Consider the following 20,866-nt stretch of genomic DNA (forward strand, 5'->3'; position numbering starts at 1 on the left):
ATTGTTTCCCAGCACCGTTTTAGCCCTTACTACCCTGAACACCCTTATAATTACATCAAGCAGTATAGGAATTATGAACAAAGCAAAATACTGCACTGAAAATTTGAAATTAAAACGGAAAAACCTGGGAAAACTCATCAGGCCTGGCAGCATCTGTGGGAGGTCTTTTCCCTGAAGCATTCACTTTGTCTTTTTCTAATCGGAGATAAAAACAGAAAGTACGAGAAGTACTCAGCATGTCAGACCCAATGTCACAAGAAATCCAAAGACGTGTGGGTTAGGTTGATTGGCCATGCTAAAAGTTGTCCTTAGTGTCCTGAGATGCATAGGTTAGAGGGATTCGTGGGTAAATATGTAGGGATATGGGGGTAGGGCCTGGGTGGGATTGTGGTCAGTGCAGACTCGATGGGCCGAATGACCTCTTTCTGTATTGTAGGATTTTTGATTTCTATGAAATGGGAGCAGGAGTAGACCACGTGACATGTTGAGACTGCTCTGCCATTTAGTGCAGTCATGGTTGATCTTGGGTTTCAACTCTATATTTCTGCATAGTCCCCAAATCCATTGATTCCCTGAGAGACCAAAAATCTGTCTGCCTCAGCCATAAATGTATTCAAAGATGGAGCACCCACAAACTTGTGGGGTAGAGGATTCCAAAGATTCATAACCCTTTGAGTGAAGTAATTTCTCCTCCTCCTCCTCAGTCCTAAATGATTGCCCCCTTATCCTGAGATTGTGCCCTCCTGTTTTTGTTTCCAGTAGGTGAGGAATCTATCTTGCAGCATCTACCCTGTCGAGCCCCTTCAAAATCTTGTTCATTTCAATAAAATTCTCATTATTCTGAAATTCAGAGAATAATAGCCCAAATTATTCAGCCTTTCATCATAGGACAACCTTTTAGGATCCAGTTTAGTGAACCTTAGCTATACTGCCTCCACTGCAAGCAAATCCTTTCTTTAAGTGTGGAGGCCAGACTTTTACACACTACTCTAGATGTGGTCTCACCAAAACCCTGTACAATTGTAGCAGGTCGTCTTTTGCCTATCCTCAACATGCCATTTGTCTTTCCAATTACATGCTATACTTGCATGGTAACATCCTTTGTTATTGTAAGAACACACCCAAGTTTCTTTGAACATCAACATTTATAGGCCTCTCACCTTTTAAAAATATTCTGCTTTTTAATTCTTATGACCCAAGCGAATAACTTCAAACTTTCTCACATTATATCACATCTGCCATCTTGTTGGAACAGGTGGTGACTATCCATCCTCATAAGCTTGTTTTGCCTTTGAACTGGATCAGCTAGGCTGATCTTCTACCTTTTTTCCATTTTCCTGCACTATCCCCGTATCCCGTAATGTCATTAATATCCAGAAATTATTGATGTCTTAAACGTACTCAATGACTGAGCCTCCACAACCCTCAGGAGTAGTGAATTCCAAAGATTTGCTGCCCTTTTAGTTAAGAAATCCTTCCTCGTCTCAGCCGATCCCTTACCTTGCCAGGGGAAGCATGCTTTGTGAATGTACTCTGTCAAACCCTCTAAGAATTTTGTGCATTTCAATGAAGTCACCACTCCTATTCTAAACACTAGCAAATACAGCCTCCATCTCCTCAATTTCTCCTCCTAGGATAGTTCTGCCATCCCAGGAATTTGTCTGGTGGACCTGTGGTGCACCCCCTCTATGGCAGATAGATCCTTCTTTGAGCAAGGAGATAAAAACTGTACATAATATTCTAATACCCCAAAGCCAAGCTCTGCCCTTCCATGTAATGAGGCTTGGTTGAGAGTCCAGACAACTCTAAAGGATGATTAATGCTTTTGTTGGTGAGCGTTATGAGTGAATTATTTTTTGAAGCTTTTTCAGAACACATCCCACTATATGCTATAGGGTTCATTGGTTCCCGGTAGTGTATTGTGGGTAAAAAGGCATGGAAATGCCATAGGTTGACATAGAGGACAAAAGGAGCCATAATGGGTGACTAGAGGGCAGAGTTGCTTCCCTGCTTTGGACAAGAGGAACGTACCTCAGTTGTTCACAGCATGATGTATTTCTTGTTGCATTCCTTGAGATTTCACCAGCCAATGTTTGGGAATGACTTTTTACTTTTACCAGGCTGGCTGCAGAAAATTGTATCTTGACTGAAGATTTATATTTGAGATATTGATTGAAAGCCTTTGAATGTTAGAATCCGTCATCAAGGAGGAAATAGTGAGGCATCTTGAGGGGAATTGCTTGATAGAGCAGACGCAGCACGGTTTCGTTAAGGGGAAGTTGTGTCTGACAAATTTATTGGAGTTCTATGAGGATGTGTCTAGGGCGGTGGATAGAGGAGAGCCGGTGGATGTGGTCTTTCTTGATTTTCAGAAGGCGTTTGACAAGGTACCTCACAAGAGGTTATTGCAGAAGGTAAGGGGGCATGGAGTTGGGGGTAGGGTGTTAGCGTGGATAGAGGATTGGTTGTCAAATAGGAGGCAGAGAGTGGGGGTTAATGGGTGCTATTCGGATTGGCGGTTGGTGACTAGTGGAGTGCCCCAGGGGTCGGTGCTGGGGCCTCAGCTATTTACCATTTATATAGATGATCTGGAGGAGGGAACTGAGTGTATCGTGTCGAAATTTGCTGATGACACCAAGATTGGTGGAACGGCAAATTGCGCGGAGGGTGTGGAGAGTCTGCAGAAGGATCTAGATAGGCTGGGCGAATGGGCCAGGAACTGGCAAATGGAATTTAATGTTGGCAAGTGCGAGGTGGTCCACTTTGGTAGGAATAATGGTAGGAAGGACTATTACTTACATGGCGAAAAACTGCAGCAGGCGACGATGCAGAGGGACCTTGGGGTCCTTGTGCATGAGTCGCAAAAACCCAGCCTGCAGGTGCAGCAGGTGGTCAGGAAGGCTCATGGGATGCTGGCCTTCATAGCGAGGGGGATTGAATATAAAAGTAGGGAGGTCTTGCTGCAGCTGTATAGGGCGTTGGTGAGGCCGCAGCTGGAGTACTGTGTGCAGTTTTGGTCGCCGTACTTACGCAAGGATATTTTGGCCTTGGAGGGAGTGCAGAGGAGGTTTACTAGGCTGATGCCGGAGTTGAGGGGGTTGAGCTATGAGGAGAGGCTGAATAAACTAGGCTTGTACTCGTTAGAGTTTAGAAGAATGAGGGGAGATCTCATTGAGACGTATAAGATGATGAATGGGATGGATAGGATAGAGGTGGAGAGACTCTTCCCGCTCAGAAAGGACAGTAGGACTAGGGGGCACAGCCTCAAGATAAAGGGGGGTGCGGTTTAGAACGGAGTTGAGGAAGAACTTCTTCACTCAAAGGGTGGTGAATCTCTGGAATTCTCTGCCCGTTGAAGTGGTGGAGGCTGCCTCACTAAATATTTTTAGGACGTGGGTTGATGGGTTTTTGATAAGCGAGGGGATTAAGGGTTATGGGGAGAGGGCGGGAAAGTGGAACTGAGCCACGACAGATCAGCCATGATCTTATTGAATGGCGGGGCAGGCTCGAAGGGCTAGATGGCCTACTCCTGCTCCTATGTGTTCTTATGTTCTTAAGAATGATTGTTTAAAACAATTACGACATACTTTTCAGCAAATTGGTGATAGCTTTAAAAAAGAATGGATATATTGGCTTCCTCATTTTGGAATAGCCAAGTGTTTGTCTTAAAATACCCGTTATAAATGCAACTTAAAATTAATTTTGCAGACTGTGTAATTTTCAGGGTCAAGCCTAAAGTGAGATTACTGCGGCACAATTTACAAGATGACATGCTTCTGACTCCTATATATGTTTCATTTCTGTATCATTTAGTTTGCATTAAACTGCAAATTTTGCAAATTGCTTGAACCTCCTCTCATGAGATGTTTCCCTTTTCTAGGCAGAGAATCCACCAGATGGGCCTCCTTCAGGTTACGGATCATTTCACCAACAGTACTGGTTGGATGGAAAGATTATTGCAGTTGGAGTAATTGACATTCTTCCGTTCTGTGTCTCCTCGGTGTACCTTTATTATGATCCTGATTATGCATTCTTGTCATTGGGTGTTTATTCTGCTCTCAGGTATTATTTTGCTTTATGGTTTTATTTTGCTTTGAATGTATGCTTTGCTTAAAAATATTTGGAGTTTACTAATTTGTATTATACCCACGGATCAGATACATTGTAACCTCAACTCTCCGAATGCTTGTTAGCATTTCTGGATATAAAAATTTTCTGGATTATAGAATAATGTTAGAATGTCTAACTGCGAGTGTGTGAACTGGAACAGACAAGGTACAGACAATACACAACTCTTTAACATGTGCTTGGCTCTCTCTCTCCACTCACACTGTCTGTACCTTTAATACTTGATTACCTGTAAAGACTCACATTCCAACCATTATCTTGTGAATTGAGTTTGTGTCTTTATATACCCTGTTTGTGAGCACAAGTCCTCACCTGATGAAAGAGCTTGAGACATTGAAAGCTAGTGCTGCCAAATAAACCTGTTAGGCTTTAACGTGATGATGTGAGACTTCTTACCGTACTTACCCCAGTCCAACACCCGCACCTTCACATCTTGCCTTAAAATACAGTGTGGTTATCAATATCCAGATAGTTATCCTCATCTCAATGGAACATGTCTGGATTTGGAAACTTTGTGAACTTCATTCTTTTCATAAAGGTTTTTCTTTAACTGTCCACTCCTGCAAAGACATATTTGTGTGTGCGTGTGGCGCTGCACAATTTTGAAAGGGACAGATAGTGATCTTTCCAGTCTACAATTGCGTGTCACCAGTTTATACAACTTGTTTTAAAAATGCTTTTATCTTGCAATCAATTATTAGAGTTTATTGAAAGAAGCCTTGTTATAAACACTTTTATTCTGAGCCTTAACAGTAGTGAGGGTAAATAATTGGCCATTTTGGTGAGTGAATTAAACTTTTAACTAATGGTGTGACTTGTGGGACACAGGGACTAAAAAAACTATGCACACCTTCCATTCCATTTGTAACAAGGAGAAATAGGAGAAGGCAAAGTATCGATCTTTGGGGGGGTTCCAGCAGTAATCGTTTGGGTTCGAGGAAAGAGGAAATTTTCAGGTGATTACTAGACGAAAATGGAATCTGGAAAGGGCAGTAACATGGAGCTGGGCAAGGCAAAGGGATGACATGATCTCCAATGTCAACAACAGCCTGTATGTTGAGAAGGAGATATAGTGCACCATGGTTACAGACATGGAGGGTGCAATCGTGACTTTGATTAAGTTGGTTATGGAATCTGATTTGAAAGAATTCAAGCAGAGTTGACAGGATGATGGGTGTGAATTTGAGAGATGATAAATATTCAAGGTTGTTGGAGAGGAAATGGAGGTTGCAGATGTATTGGAAATTTACAAAGAGAGAGGAGGGGTCAAGGGGAGAGGTCAATGATAATTCTTTTGAGGAGAGGTTGATGACAGCAGATTTGAAAAGGAATGGGACTGTAACTGAGCAGAGAGGCCAGTTTACAATGGCAGATAGCGTGCCCAGGAAGCTGGGTGGTCGGTAGATTAGTGGGAATCTTGACCTGTCAAGAGGAGGAGGTGAGTCTCATGGATAGTATGAGCTTGAAGAGAGCGTAAATGTAGATGGTAGAGAAACTGAGAAAAATGTGGTGAATAAATTGGCAGAATAGCCCAAATAATGCAGCAGCGGTCAAGTCATTGTTTAGTCTGTGCTTGTTAGAGAATAATATGTTTTCAGTTTAATTTTATATAGCATAGAAATGGTTAGCCTTCTGTTCCCTTTTCCACTTGCTTAATGTTCTATAGCCTTATTTTCAATTATTTATTCCAGAATACAGGATAGTCAGAACAGAAAAAAACTGCCAAGAATTTTATTGCTCACAAATATTGTGTCTGTCTGTCTGCACTGTTAAAATTAAATAAGATTTTAAAATTAATCTTGTTTGATCCAGTTCAGGAGAATGCACAATTTCTGCATTTCAAAAAAAAGCACAGATTATGCAACTATAAATATTAAACACAAAAAGCATTTTGGAAAATTAAATATTGTGCTCTAGTGGCAAGCATTAGGGTTCTCTTGCAAGCCTTGTGTATATATAAACCTGATGTATGAATAGACTGAGAACTCCCCAGTTGTTTCCTTCATGGTGCACACTGATAGTTTTTTTTTCAATCTGTTTTTCTCATGACCCTTAATATGTTTTATTTTTCAAAATTAAATGTGGAATTCAGTGTTAATTGTGGATTTGATACAAGTCCTGTTGCTTTCATTATGTGCTTTTATTTGTGGTGGACACTGTGGTATTGTTGCTGTGAGAAGCTGCATTCAGACTACCTTTTTCACTTGGGAATTTTCTACTGCAAATACTTCCTGAAGAAAAGAATGCTGCCTTGCATTAAATGTTTTGAATTAACAAACCAGTCCTAGAGAGCAGTGCCATCTTGCCCATTTTCTATAGCCTCTTCATTTGACCTTGCAAAACTAAGACTTAAGTAAGCTGCAAAATTAAAGGATTTTTGTGGTGTAGACAGTTGTCTTCTGGTGGTTTTAAGGAGCCAGCCTGAACTCAATAGCTCTTCGATCCTTATCAGCCATTGGTTCGACAAAACCCTGTGTTTTCCTGAGCTCCAACTGAACTTGGTTATGGTTTTTGAAAAAAGGCAATACTTTGTGAACTATTTATCCTTTAAAAATTGCAAGGATAGAAAATATGACCTGAAACTCATTTACCCATCCTGCCAGTCGATAATTAACAAGGCCATCAGCACACACTTTATGCAGTATAATTTCAGTATGTTGAAAGAGCTGCTACAGTGATCGTTATGGATGGCATTCATTATGCATACAGCCTTTAGAATTCCAAAGCTGGTGAAAATTGTGGGCTTATTGTCATTGTACAAAAAAAGTGTGAACCACAGTCCATAACAGAAGTATTGATGGCTAACTGTTGTTAAAATATGATAAAGTCTTGATTAGCTGAAGCCTGACAGTAATTGAGAAATAGAATGTGATACTGCACTCAACATCAGTTATCTCACTCGTATTAGTACTACTATTGTTATAAATTCAGTCCTGATGGATGTCAAAAAGAGAAAGGAACACTTGTATTTATATAGGGCTTTTCATGACCAGCAGACATCTCAGTATTTTGCAGCAAAGGATGTACGTCTAGGCAGTGCAGTAATGTAGGAAATGCAGAAATTGTGCACAGCAAACTCTCAGAAACAAATGTAATATCTGTTTTTGTGATGTTAATTGAGGAATGAATATTGGCCACAACACTGGGATTTCTCCCTTGCTCTTCTTTGGAATAGTGTCGTGGCATCCTTTACGTCCACTGAGAGGCCAAAGATCTGAAAGACGGCACCTTTGGCTGCACAACACTCCCTCAGTACCAAACTGCAGTGTTAGCCTTGATTTTGTACTCGAGTCCAAGCATGGGACTTGAACTCGATGCTCAGATCTGTTCAGTTGCATGTATAAGATTTGTTTGTTAGCTCACAATTAAGTTCTGAAAATTTGAAAACAAAAATAACACATTTAACAATTAACGTCATCATCCAACAAACCTCTTCTGTTCACTAGAGTTCTACAATAATGTTATAAATGAAGGTTTTCAAAGTTTATTTAATAGTCACAAGTAGGCATACATTAACACTGCAATGAAGTTACTGTGGAAAACCCCCTAGCTGCCACACTCCAACACCTGTTTCGACACACTGAAGGAGAATTTAGCATGGCAAGTGCATCTAACCAGCACGTCTTTCAGACTGTGGGAGGAAACTGGAGCACTTGGAGGAAACCCACGCACACGTGGGGAGAACGTGCAAACTTCACACAGTGACCCAAGCCGGGAATCAAACCCAGGTCCCTGGTGCTGTGAGGCAGCAGTACTAACCACTGTGTCACCATGCCGCCCTACATAATGAAGGATTATATATCCACAATGCCCATTGAATTAAAACACTATGATAAAGATGTCTTGCAGAAAATGTAACTTTCAAATTATGTGAAAGAATTTTGAAATTATTTGTATGTACTATCTCTTTGTGCAAATTTAAAAGCCTGTCTGCTAATTAAACAGCGAAGCTGATAAATATCAGAGAGCATCCCAGTGCAATATGCTACCTTAAAAAGGAAGGGAAACATAGCATGTGCTTTCCATTTGATGTTTCAAACAGTATCTTGTTCGATTTATTTTATGAAATGTTATCACTAACATTATGATCATTTAATATTATTACTACAGGGAATGACTCCATACATTCTGAAGCAGATTCAATGTAAAAATGGGAGGTGAATTACTTCTAATCTGCTTTAAATTCACTCTGGAGCTTGAATGCAAAGGAATTGAAACTACAGCCAAAGGATGCACATTAGTATTAGTAATTCAGCGGGTAAAAGAAATATTGTGAATTTATGTCCTGCAGTAATTTGCCCAAATAGCCATCAACATTCATAACTGAGACTAGACCCTAAGTGTGATATAAGTGCTAAGTGGAAAAGGGAGGTGAGATTGCTTGGATCATTCTATCAGAGTTGGCATGCGAATAGTAACCGGAATGGCCCCTCTTGGTGCCATATCATTATGATTTTATATTGGGATAGTAGAACACATAATAGTTGGATCTGGGTCTATTCTCACCTAATGTCCATTCAAGCAGGTGGGATCTTTGTTTCCCCTCTTTCCCTTCTCTTAAGATGGGGATCAGTGGTGATCAGATCCTCGAACACTTAGGCTAATATTAGTGCCAAAATTCCATCCTGGTTAAGATCAGTTAATTCAATGCATTCTTAATTTGATGCATCCTAGCATCATTAAAATGGATCATATGATTCATTTAATGACTGCTCATGAGACCTTTCTGTGCACAAATTGGCTGCTGTTTCAGACATTTCAATTGTGAATAGATTTAGGCTAGACCATGCAATAAAACATTTAGGATGTCCTAAGATTGTGACTTTCACAATATAAATTTAATTCTGTATATGGCGTACTGTTAAAGGTACAGCGAGAGATGGAACACAATTAGATCGGAGCACAAAACCATGGGGAGAGGGAGGAAAGCACAGCTACTTGGGAGAGAGGAACAGAAAAGGGCATACAGAGAAATCGCTTAAAAGTACAGCGGGGAAGGAATGAATTAAAACACAAGTGTGTAATATAGGAAGTTGCAATAGACAATTAATGACAAAGCAACAACTTGTGTTTATTATAGTGCCTTAAAACATAATAAGATGTCCCAAGGTGTATTACAAGACCATGCTGACAGATGGCCAAAATCTTGTTTATAGACTTTGGTTTCCTTAAAGGAGGAAAGTGAGGTAGAGAGGTGTAGAGATGGAATTACTGAGCTTAAGGCCCAGTGGTAAGCAAAGCCACCAGTGATGGAACAATTAAAATCAAGGATACTTGCGAGGTTATAATTAGCTGGGTGCAGATATCTGAAGTTGTGGGGCTGATAGAAATTGCAGAGATAGGGAGGGGTGAGAGGCCATGGAGAAATTTGAAAACAAGGATGGGGATTTTAAAATTTAAGATGTGTGTTTGAACAGTCTAATTTAAAAAAAGGCATGACTGATGGTTTCAGCACTAGATGAGCTGAGGCAGGGCAAAGTGGGGGTACGTTACGGAAGTAGGAATAGGTGGTTTTAGTGATGGTATGAATATCTGGTCATTTGATGTAGGCAAGGCATTGATTAAGAGGGAAAAAAGATTTGCTTGTGTTGAAGAGACACAAGATGTGGAACTAGTGCGCTTTTCCCTAGAATAATGACGGCAGAGACATGACCAGGTAGAGGCTATTAAAATGATGGAAGTGTTTAACAGGGTAGATATAGAGAAAATGCTTCCACTTTTAATGACGTTCAAAAACTAAATGTCATAAATAAAAAGCAGTGGCCATTGGAGAGTTGACAAAACAGGACCTGGCAGGGAGACACATTTTCCCCATTCAGACGGTGATCATTCCATCAAGTTGATTTTGCAGGGGCTTTGCCTGAATGCTTGCAGAAAGGACACCACATGTTTGATGGTATTCCCATTGAATCCAGAAAATGTAGTGGAGGCATGCTGATGGAATTGCTCTAGGGATCATATTTGTCACGAATATGCAGTCACTGTCACATAGTACAGGAGTGTGGTAACTACAACTGCTCTGTGCACCATAACTTCTGTTTACTTGCAGAGTCCCTTGTCAAACACTTGCAGTTGTAGTTTGTAAAAGATTCAGCTGGTGCAGCTGATCTGATTTTGGATAATCTCATCAACGGTGGCCCTTTGAGAGTGATGGCTGCCAAGGTATTTTTGCACTTTTATTCTTTCATGGAATGTGGGTGTCGTTGACGAGGCCAGCACTTACTGCCTATCCCTAATTTTCCATGAACTGAGTGACTTGCAAGGGACAGTTAAGAGTCAACCACACTTGTAGACCAGACAATGTAGGAATGGTAGATTTCCTTACCTAAGTGTTATTAATGAGCCAGATGATGGTCACCATTACTGAGACTAGTCTTCCATTCCAGATTTTTATTAATTGAATTTAAATCCCACCACGGTGGGATATGAGCCCATGCCCCCAGAGCATTAGCCTCAGTTACTGATCCAGTGACATTACCACTACACCATCATATGCTTAACGTATTTGCATAAATGTTATGTTGACAGAAGAAAGATTCTGTTCTAGTTCTTCTCCCCATCAAATCTCATGAAATAATAAAAATGCAAGGTTTTCTTGGTGATAAATCGAGCTTGAGTAATTATCACCCATAACAGCAGCTGAATGCGGTGCACAAAGCTGTGATTGTTTCGAAGAAATTACAGCACAAAAGCCTAAACATGTGCTTGAACTCTGGATTTTGAGAATACTGAAGCTCCCTGGATCCCGCCAAAATTCCAGCTAGCTAATCCTTTCCAATTCTGAATTCATTATAAAGCTTAACCTCCTCCAATTTAAAATTGTTAACTCAAATTATCACTTTTTCCATAGACTTTTATCACTAACTTCATACTTGGCTGTGTTTTTTTTTTAGCTCAGTTCAATTCTCTTAGCAGAGACTGCTTTGAAGTATTAAGAGAGCCATGTTTTCTATTATACAAAATGATGCCATGAATGGATTCTAAAACAGGTTGCAGCACCTCAAAATTAAACTTCAGAACATTGGTATTTCTCCCTATCTTTATCTATATGTAGTACTTTAATTGTCCTTGATTAGTATTGTTTTTCGTTATTTTCCTTCCAACCAGTTCAACTACATACATAATCTAAATTCAAAAACTGGGTAAAAGAGATGACCTTACACTATTGGTGTAGGTTGTGTATTTGCATATGAATTGGCTCTGCAGCCTGAAAAGTCTTTTCTTTGGCTAGTTTAAAAACCAAAAGAGGAAAATGCCCTTATTCTTGCTTCCTTTGCAGTCTTCTGCTCAGCTGGGAGTGATGGCAGGCACTGATCACTGTTTTTTTTAAAAATAGGATGCATGAATATTAACGAGAAACTGCTAAATGGGGCCTTTAATCACAGGCTGTTTGAATTTCAGACCACCACTTGAAAAGAGGTGGTGCTGGCGGAATAGAAGCTTCAAGTGTTGCTTGAGATGACTTTTTGAATGCTGTCCCCTTGCTGAATTAGTACATTCTTGTTGTTTTCCATTCTCCTGCGTCATGATGGTAGGTGCAAAAGAATGAAATTGATAATGTTGAACCTCAAAGAAATATAGCACATGGATGACTCGAATGTTGGTTTTAGCGAATTTAAATGCCATATTAATTTTAGTATTGTGTGTTTTATATTCTAGGGAAATTGCTTTTACAACTCAGCTGCAGAAGACAGTTCCCAATCTCTGTCATTATTATATGGGTTTCTATATTCACTCGTGCCCTAAGATGAAGTACAAGGTAATTAAAATTGTTTTGCTTAGTTCCACTGTCGCTTCTTGTTATTAAAAATGAATATCTTTCAACTAAGTTCAACAGTATATACAGGTGTATAGATATATTTTACAGAAATGTGTACTGGGATATTTCGGTTACTGTTGGAATGAGATACTCCAGCTTTATACAACATAAAATCTCTAAATACTGGATTCTCCACATGAGTAAGAAATTTAAATACAGTTGGGTCCAAAGCTTGCTGATATTTTGGAGAATGATGATGTGACATTGAGATGTGGGGGGTGGTATTGAAATTGGCTCTCGTGCCTAGTTTTGGAGTTTGGATGCTGTTGGGGTCCCATGATAGCAGCTGCAGGACACACTCATAGTTCTGATGCAAAGTAAAGGATTTAACATGTCAAGGTTGGTATTCATCCTAAACATGTAGATTAAGTAGATCATAGAGCCATAGAACCCCCAGAGTGCAGAAGGAGGCTATTTGGCCCATTGAGCCTGCATCTTACACAGCCAAACCCCCCCACACCCACTCATAACACTGCACATTTATCATGGCTAATTCACCTAACCTACACATCTTTGAACTGTGGGAGGAAACTGACACTGTGAGGAAACCCACGCTGGTTTTGGCCTTGGAGCGAGTGCAGAGGAGGTTTACTAGGCTGATGCCGGAGTTGAGGGGGTTGAGCTATGAGGAGAGGCTGAATAAACTAGGCTTGTACTCGTTAGAGTTCAAAAGAATGAGGGGAGATCTCATTGAGACATATAAGATGATGAATGGGATGGATAGGATAGAGGTGGAGAGACTCTTCCCACTCAGAAAGGACAGTAGGACTAGGGGGCATAGCCTCAGGATAAAGGGGGGGCGGTTTAGAACAGAGTTGAGGAGGAACTTCTTCACTCAAAGGGTGGTGAATCTCTGGAATTCTCTGCCCGTTGAAGTGGTGAAGACTGCCTCGCTAAATATTTTTAAGACGCGGGTTGATGGGTTTTTGATAAGCGAGGGGATTAAGGGTTATGGGGAGAGGGCGGGAATGTGGAACTGAGCCACGACAGATCAGCCATGATCTTATTGAATGGCGGGGCAGGCTCGAAGGGCTAGATGGCCTACTCCTGCTCCAATTTCTTATGTTCTTATGACACAAGGAGAATGTGCAAACACCAGACAGAATTGAACCCAGGACCCTGGCATTGTGAGGCATCAGTGCTAATCACTGTGCCACCCTATGATGTCAATCAATACGCAATGCCAGCGTGCAGCTCCTGGGCTGCATCTTGGAACTACTGTTTTGGCTGGCAGAATAGAAAGACAATTTGAGTAATTCTAAGGCCAGTTTTTCAGATAATTCTACTATCTTTCAGTGAATTATGCAGCAGTGAGCAACTCTTAAAAGTCACCTGAGAATTGATTTTATTTTTAATTTGGGGATCAGCAAAAACATATAGACATAATATTTAATATATTTAGTTGTAGAAGCAATGTAGAGATATGTGTGCTTATAATTGTGATAACATGAAAATACATGCCAGGAGAAGCAGATTAATTTGGTGCAATTCTTGGTAGCAAGCCGAAGAATTGACCCTAATGGGCAGAACTGGCACAGAATGTTCACACTTTCAAGTTTATAGAAGTATTCAAGCATTATTTTAAATTCTTGTGCTTTAGATCAAATAGCTTATAGACTATTTTCGTGTTGTATTCATGTAGTAAGTTAACAATGTCAAGAAGCCATTTTGTTCTCATAGTGGGTCAGAGAAGCCATTTGTGCTAATATTGGACCAAAGAATTCATTCTGTGTTGTCTAATCAATGATTTATAACTAATAAACAGCCAGAAATAGTTGGTTGGCTAAATAGAGTACTTCAATTAAGTTATGACTCAAGAATTAGTAATTGATCAAGTTGCTATGGCTTGGTTATATTCAAATATCTGTAAACTTGTTTTAAAATGTATTAATTAGCTATTGCAAATGTTGCCTATGGGTACCGAATCAAATCATGTTCTGTGATGCTGGCTCAGTATCTCTCTGACCTTGACCATGTCAAAGTTGAGAAAGGACAATAGGCAAATATGGGGAGTCAAAGAAGGAAGACTGTAAAAGATGCATCGTTCTTTTAGATTGACAATGTAGGCAGGTGACTAAAATCCAATGAAAGTAATTTAACAGTGAAACTGACCAATTGTAACAGACCAAATTCAAAATAAAGTCATTGGTAATTTAAGGATTAAAAGTGGAGGTTCCTGTGACATTTTTGCTAACTGGTGTCATATCTGAATGAATAGATGTACCCTCTATAAGGCGTCTCCTGGTGAATTTGAAGAACTTGTCACTGTAGAAGAAAGAAAATTACATCAGAGAAACAGGCCCTTCAGCCCTTCAAACCTGCACTGACCATGCTGCCCAACTTAACTAAAACCCCCTACCCTTCCAGGGATCATGTCCCTCTATTCCCATCCTATTCATTGTATTTGTCAAGACGCCCCTTAAAAGCCACTACTGTATCCGCTTCCACTATCTCCCCTGGCAACAAGTTCCAGGCAGCCACTACTTTCTGTGTAAAAGATCTGCCTTGTACATCTCATTTAAATCTTGCCCCTCGCACCTTAAACCTGTGTTCCCTAATAATTGACTGTTCCACCCTGGGAAAAAGCTTCTGACTATCCATTGTGTCCATGCTTCTCATAATCTTGTAGACTTCTATCAGGTCACCCCTTAACCTCTGTCATTCCAGTGAGAGCAAACCAGTTTCTCCAACCTCTCCTCATAACTAATGCCCTCCACAACAGGCAACATCCTGGTAGATCTTTTCTGTACCCTCTCCAAAGCCTCCACGTCCTTCTGGTAGTGTGGCGACCAGAATTCAACACTATATTCTAAGTGCGGCCTAACTAAGGTTCTATAAAGTTGCAACATAACTTGCCAATTTTTAAACTCAGTGCCCCAGCCGACGAAGGCAAGCGTGCTGTATGCCTTCTTGACTATCGTCTCCACCTGCATTGCCACTTTCAGTGACCTGTGTACCTGTACACCCAGATCCCTTTGCCTATCAATACTGTTAAGGATTCTGCCATTTATTGTGTATTTCCTATCTGTATTAGACTTTCCAAAATGCATTACCTCACATTTGTCTGGATTAAGCTCCATCTGCCATCTCTCTGCCCGAGTCTCCAGCTGATCTGTATCTTGCTGTATCTTCTCATTGCTATCCGCAATTCCACCAATCTTTGTGTCGTCTGCAAACTTACTAATCAAACCAGTTACGTTTTCCTCCAAATCATTTATATGTATTACATACAGCAAAGATCCCAGAACTGATCCCTGAGGAACGCCACTTGTCACAGCCCTCCGTTCAGAAACGCACTCTTTCACTGCTACCCTCTCTTTTTTGACCAAGCCAGTTTTGTATCTATCTTGCCAGCTCACCTCTGATCCCATGACCTTCTGCACCAGTCTGCCATGAGGGACCTTGTCAAAGGCCTTACTGAAGTCCATGTAGATAACATCCATTGCCCCACCCTTTTCAATCATCTTTGTCACTTCCTCGCAAAACTCGTGATGTTCAAATTTGTGAGACACAACCTCCCCTTCATACCCCCATGCTGCCTCTCACTAATAAGCCCACTTATTTCCAAGTGGGAATAAATCCTGTCTCGAAGAATCTTCTCCAATAATTTCCCTACCACTGATGTAAGGCTCACCAGCCTGTAATTACCTGGATTATTCTTGCTACCCTGCTTAAACAAAGGAACAACATTGGCTATTCTCCAATCCTCTGGGACCTCCCCCGTAAGAAGTCTCTCAACACCCAACAAGGTTAAAACCCAACAAGTTTATTTGATAGTAAGCTAGTGGGATTACTATCAAATAAACTTGTTGGACTTTAACCTGGTGTCGTGAGACTTCTTGCTGTGTTTACCCTAGTCCAACGCCAACATCTCCACATCATGAACTTCCCCATAGCCAGTGATGATACAAAGATTTCTCTGAAGGCCCCAGCAATTTCCTCCCTTGCCTCTCTTAGTATTCTTGGGTATATCCCATCAGACCCTAGGGACTTATCTACTTTAATGTTTCTCAAGAACCCCAATGCCTCCTCCTTTTTGATCTCAACATGACTCAAACTATCTACACAGCCTTTCCCAGACACATCATCCACCAAGTCCTTCTCTTTGTTGAATACTGACGCATTTAATATCTTGCCCATTTCTCTGTCTCCACGCATAGATTCCCTCCCTTGTCCTTGAATGGGCCAACCCTCTCCCTGGGTACCCTCTTGCTTTTTACGTATGTATAAAAGGCCTTGGGATTTTCCTTAATCCTGCTGGCCAATGCTTTGTCGTGACCCTTCTTAGCCCTCTTTACTTAAATTTCTTTCTACTTTCCTTGTATTCCACAAGGAAACACTCAAGTTCACACAAGTCTGCAAATCCTACCGTTTGTGAGCTGGAAAGAATTGTTAGTTAAGTATTTAACTCCACCTATATTATACTTCTTAATTCAAATATATTAAATTCAAATTATCGTGGGATGGCATGGTAGCACACTGCTGCCTCACAACGCCAGGGATCCAGATTCAAATCCAGTCTTGGGTAACCGTCTGTGTGGATTTTGCGCATTCTCCATGTCTGCATGATTTTCTTCCGGGTGCACTGGTTTTCTCCTCCAGTCCAAAGATGCGCAGGTTAGGTTGATTGGCTATGCTAAATTGCCCCTTTGTGTCAGGGGTCTAGCAGGATAAATACATGGGGTTACAAGGATAGGGCCTGGGTGGAACTGTGGTTGGTGTAGACTCAATGGGCCAAGTGGCCTCCTTTTGCACTGTAAGTATTCTATAATTCTAAATCTAGAGCTCTAGTCTCTGTTATGATTAAAAGCCACAGAAATAAACTTTTGGAAATCCAGATGGACTACATCTACTGTTATCCTACCCTACTGGTTACTTCCTCAAAAAACTTTACTAAATTCGTCAAATAGGTTTCCCCTCCAGAAAACCAGGTTGATTTGTTCTGATTATAAGAACTTAAGAAACAGGAACAGGAGTAGGCCACTCAGCCCTCTCAAGCCTGCTCCACTGTTTAATAAGATCATGGCAAATCTAACACTCGCCAAGTCCATTTTTCTTCAGTAACTCTGTAACCTTTTAATCCCTCTAATTAAAAATCCATCGATCTCAGCCTTGAAAATATCCAAGGACTAAGCCGCCATAGTTTCCTGGGATAAGAAGTTCTAATGTTTTGCTTATTGTTTGAGAGAAGACATTCTTCCTCAAATCCATCTTAAATGAGCACCCTCTTATTCTGTGACAATGCCCTCTAGTCCTACACTCTCCTGTGAGTGGAAACATCTTCCCAAATGTGCCCTGTCTAACCCTCTAAGAATCTTGTATGTTTCAATCATATCATTTTTCACTCTTTTGAATTCCAAGGAGTTCAGGCCCAACCAGTTTAATCGTTCCTCACATGGCAGTCCTTCCGTACCCAGGATCATTCTAGCAAACTTTTTATGTACAGCAATGATAATATATCTGCTTAAACTGTGCACAGTATTCTAAATGTAGCCTTACTAGTACTTTGTGCCATTGCAGCAAAACCTCTACTTTTATATTCCAACCCCCTTGAAATTAAGCCTGCATTCCATTTGCCTTCTCTATTACCTTCTATATATATACATATATGTATGCTAGCTTTCCTGATCTTATGAACAAGGACCCCAAAGTCCCTTTGTTCTATAGCTTGCTGCAGTCTCTCTCTCTGTTTAAATAATAGTCCACCTTCTCATTCTTTCTTCCAAAATGAGCAATCTCACATTTTCCCATATTGAATTCTATTTACTAATTTTCTGCCCACTCATTTAACCTGATAATATCTCTCTCTAAACCAGATCCTTCTTGCAACCTGACTTCCCTCCAAGACAAAACGCATGCAGGTATGGGGAGAATGTGCAAACTCCACACAGTCATCTGAGGCTGGAATTGAACGCAGGCCCCTGGTGCTGTGAGGCAGAAGTACGAACCACTGTGCCACCCCTTGCATTTTGTATGGCTCCTTTTGTGTGGCTCCTTATCAGATGGCTTTTGAAAATTCAAAGACACATCATCAACTGGTTCTCCTCTATCTACTTTGGCTGATACCTCCTCAATTAACTCAAGTACATTTTGTCAGACCATGCTGACTCTGCTTGATCAGGTTATGAATTTCTAAATGCATTGCTACTCTTCCATTAATAGTTGGTTCTAATACTTTTCCAATAATTGACATTAAACTAACTGGCCTGTAGTTTCCTGCAATTTGCCTCCTTCCCTTTTTGAACAAATGTACTACGTTGTCAGTTTTCCGATCCTTTGGCAGAATTCAATGCATCCATGATTTTTTCTAAGTGCATTGTTAGGACTTCCTTAATAAGAGATTCCAGCATTTTTTCAACAACTGATGTTAGACTAACTGGGCTGGAGTTCACTGCTTTTTCTGTCTCCCTCCTGTCTTGAAAAGCAGTATGATTTTTGCCAATTTCCACTTCAATGGGCCTACTCTAGAATCTAAGAAATTTTGGAAAATCATATTTAACACACATAATATTGCCTGCAGCTGTCTCATTTGGAACCCTAGGTTGTAGGCCAGTAGTTCTTGGGAATTTGTAGGATTTTGTTCCTTAAGTTTCTTCGATATTTTATCTCTGCTGATTTTAATTTCCTCACTCATTTTAGTCCCCAGTTCTCCTCAAACAAGTTGCTTTTAGACATGGATATGCTTCAGGTCTTTCTCTTGGAATTCAGCTTGAGAGACAACACAGCGCAGGACAACCTGCCGGAAGAGGAACAGAAAGGGGAGAAGAGTCCTCAATTGGAGGATGGGTTGTGCATGATATTTAGGAATATCATGCATGATATTCCTGCTGAATCTGGAAGAGTCGACATATAGCCAGTACCATTTCCTCCATGGGAGTTTGAACATGTCAGTGTGCCTCTTGCCCTCCACTTGGTTCTTGTTCTTTTCAGTTGTGCACAGCCTCCTGCAAGCAAAATGATCAAATCTTAGGGGTATAAAGATGGTGGTGGTGGTTGCACTTAGTTCTGCTGGTGAAACTGCAGGGTGTGGGGGGTGCTTAAAGCGTTGTTGCGTATGTTGGGTAGGAGGAGTGATGGATGTGGCTTTCCAATTTCTGGAAGCAGGGACACCAGTAGCAATGCACAGATGCATGCTGCACACACACAAGAAGCACAGATCTAAAATACAGGACAAAGGCCATTCTGGCAGAAAACAATCTGGGACACAGGATGACAGCCTCTAATATGGAATGGTCCCATAAAATCCAATATGGTTGCTCACCCTGTCCGCTCAAGACAGAAGTTGGCTGAGTGGTGTGAAATATGTTTGGCTAATGTTGCTGTAAAGGTTGAATACTTAGCTGTGTGTGTAAGGTGAGAGAGATTTGGATAAGAGGCCTGGAATGGTGTTAATTTTGTGATGGTGAGGTAAAGCAAATGGACGTTCGGTATGAGTTGTGACCGATAGAGGTTGTTGATAGATGAATGTTAGAAGAATGGTGATAACTGAACAGTGTCTGAGACTTGATCATGCAGTTGGTAGGGCATGGCATTTGAAGACTCAGCCACCAATCTTGAATTCACTGCACTTCTTGCAGCATGACATCCAGGTTCTTGGAGACAAACTTCTCTATGGCTACGTTTTTCCATCCCCTTTGTATTGTATGTCTAGAGGGCCTCCTGCTCCTTTGCAGGTGCAAGACATCTTTTCACCATCCACCCCTGTCACCAGATCTCCAGTGCATGTGTCACAACCATGCAGCGCTCTGTCATGATCAGATATTTTTCTTTGATGCACAGACATAGCACCAGTGCTTACAATAGCCGCAATGCACATTCCATTTGGCTGTTGCAAGCTGGCTTTAAATAGCACCAGCCATATTGGACCCCTCACTGATGTATATAGTCAATGAACGCCATGGTTAATGTTACTTGCAACAATCATAACAAGCAGGTACCACGACGTTGAAGCGTAACCTACATTACATTGACCAGGGAAAGGGTAATTGCACAATGCAATTTCTGTGCCTGTTTGAGGGGGTGGAATCCAATTTAGCCATCTTTTGTATCACCTTTTTTAAGTAAAAGCAATGCACTTAACAGAAACCAGTTGTGATCATGCAGATCTACTGAGAATAGCAGTAAATTCTATTTGCAGTTATCTCCAAATCTTTCATTTTTCTCTTAAGAATGTTGTTGGAATGATTGGATTGTTTAAGGATAAAAATCAAGACTATACATACATTTCCTTCAAGAAAAGGCTTATTGAATTTGAAATGTATGTTTGTGCTAATGGAATGGAATATGTCATCCCATGACACGTGATCATTTGTTCATTTTTAAACTTTTCAAATCCAATGTGAAATCAAATAATTTGCACTTGATTCAGCTTCAGTTCTACAGCTGTGTCTGTGATATGCTAAGTAATTTTATTGCTTTTTGTTTTGTTTTGAATTTTTAAAAATGCTGCTTATTTCTGAAACCTTCACAGTATACCAAAGTATGCATCATAGTGAATGTGTTACTCCCTGATTCTGTGGACTTGTATTTTGGAGAAAAACAGGAATGACAATTTGGGATTTGATATTTCGTCAGATTTTCAATGCCACAGCCAGTGTCATCTGCACTGGTATGAGTTGTTCTGTTGTTAGGAACACAAATGCACTATATAGAGTACTAGGAATCTCATAGCAGTAAATATAAGTGATTCATTTTCAATATTTTTAAGTTTTTAGTTGCAGAGAAAATCTATGAATACTAACACAAGTTGAGAAACATTGTTGGATCTTTACACTTCGGGACTTAAGTGAAAATGTGAACTCTTCCAAAATTGTACTCTAATATTCTGTATCTTGTACTGCAGAATAATAGTATCAAAACACAAGGAAATTATATGTTTTAGACTGTTTTTATAGCAATTTGAGTGTCTCATGAGTGACT

The 20,866-nt window shown here is 40.5% G+C and overlaps 1 protein-coding gene across 6 annotated transcripts in view; it reads left to right on the forward strand.

The window, feature by feature from the left end:
- The window catches only part of ate1 (arginyltransferase 1), a 237,988-nt gene that overhangs the window by 119,583 nt on the left and 97,539 nt on the right, over positions 1-20,866 (forward strand). For all 6 annotated transcript variants that reach the window (XM_080205722.1, XM_080205726.1, XM_080205725.1 and 3 more), the window contains 2 exons: positions 3,881-4,062; positions 11,788-11,887. In XM_080205722.1, coding sequence (XP_080061848.1) covers positions 3,881-4,062; positions 11,788-11,887 — 282 coding nt within the window. The remainder of the gene's footprint in view (positions 1-3,880; positions 4,063-11,787; positions 11,888-20,866) is intronic.

Source organism: Carcharhinus amblyrhynchos, chromosome 17 (genome assembly GCF_965287045.1).
Source record: "Carcharhinus amblyrhynchos chromosome 17, sCarAmb.v2.hapA, whole genome shotgun sequence".
NCBI classification, from domain to species: domain Eukaryota; kingdom Metazoa; phylum Chordata; class Chondrichthyes; order Carcharhiniformes; family Carcharhinidae; genus Carcharhinus; species Carcharhinus amblyrhynchos.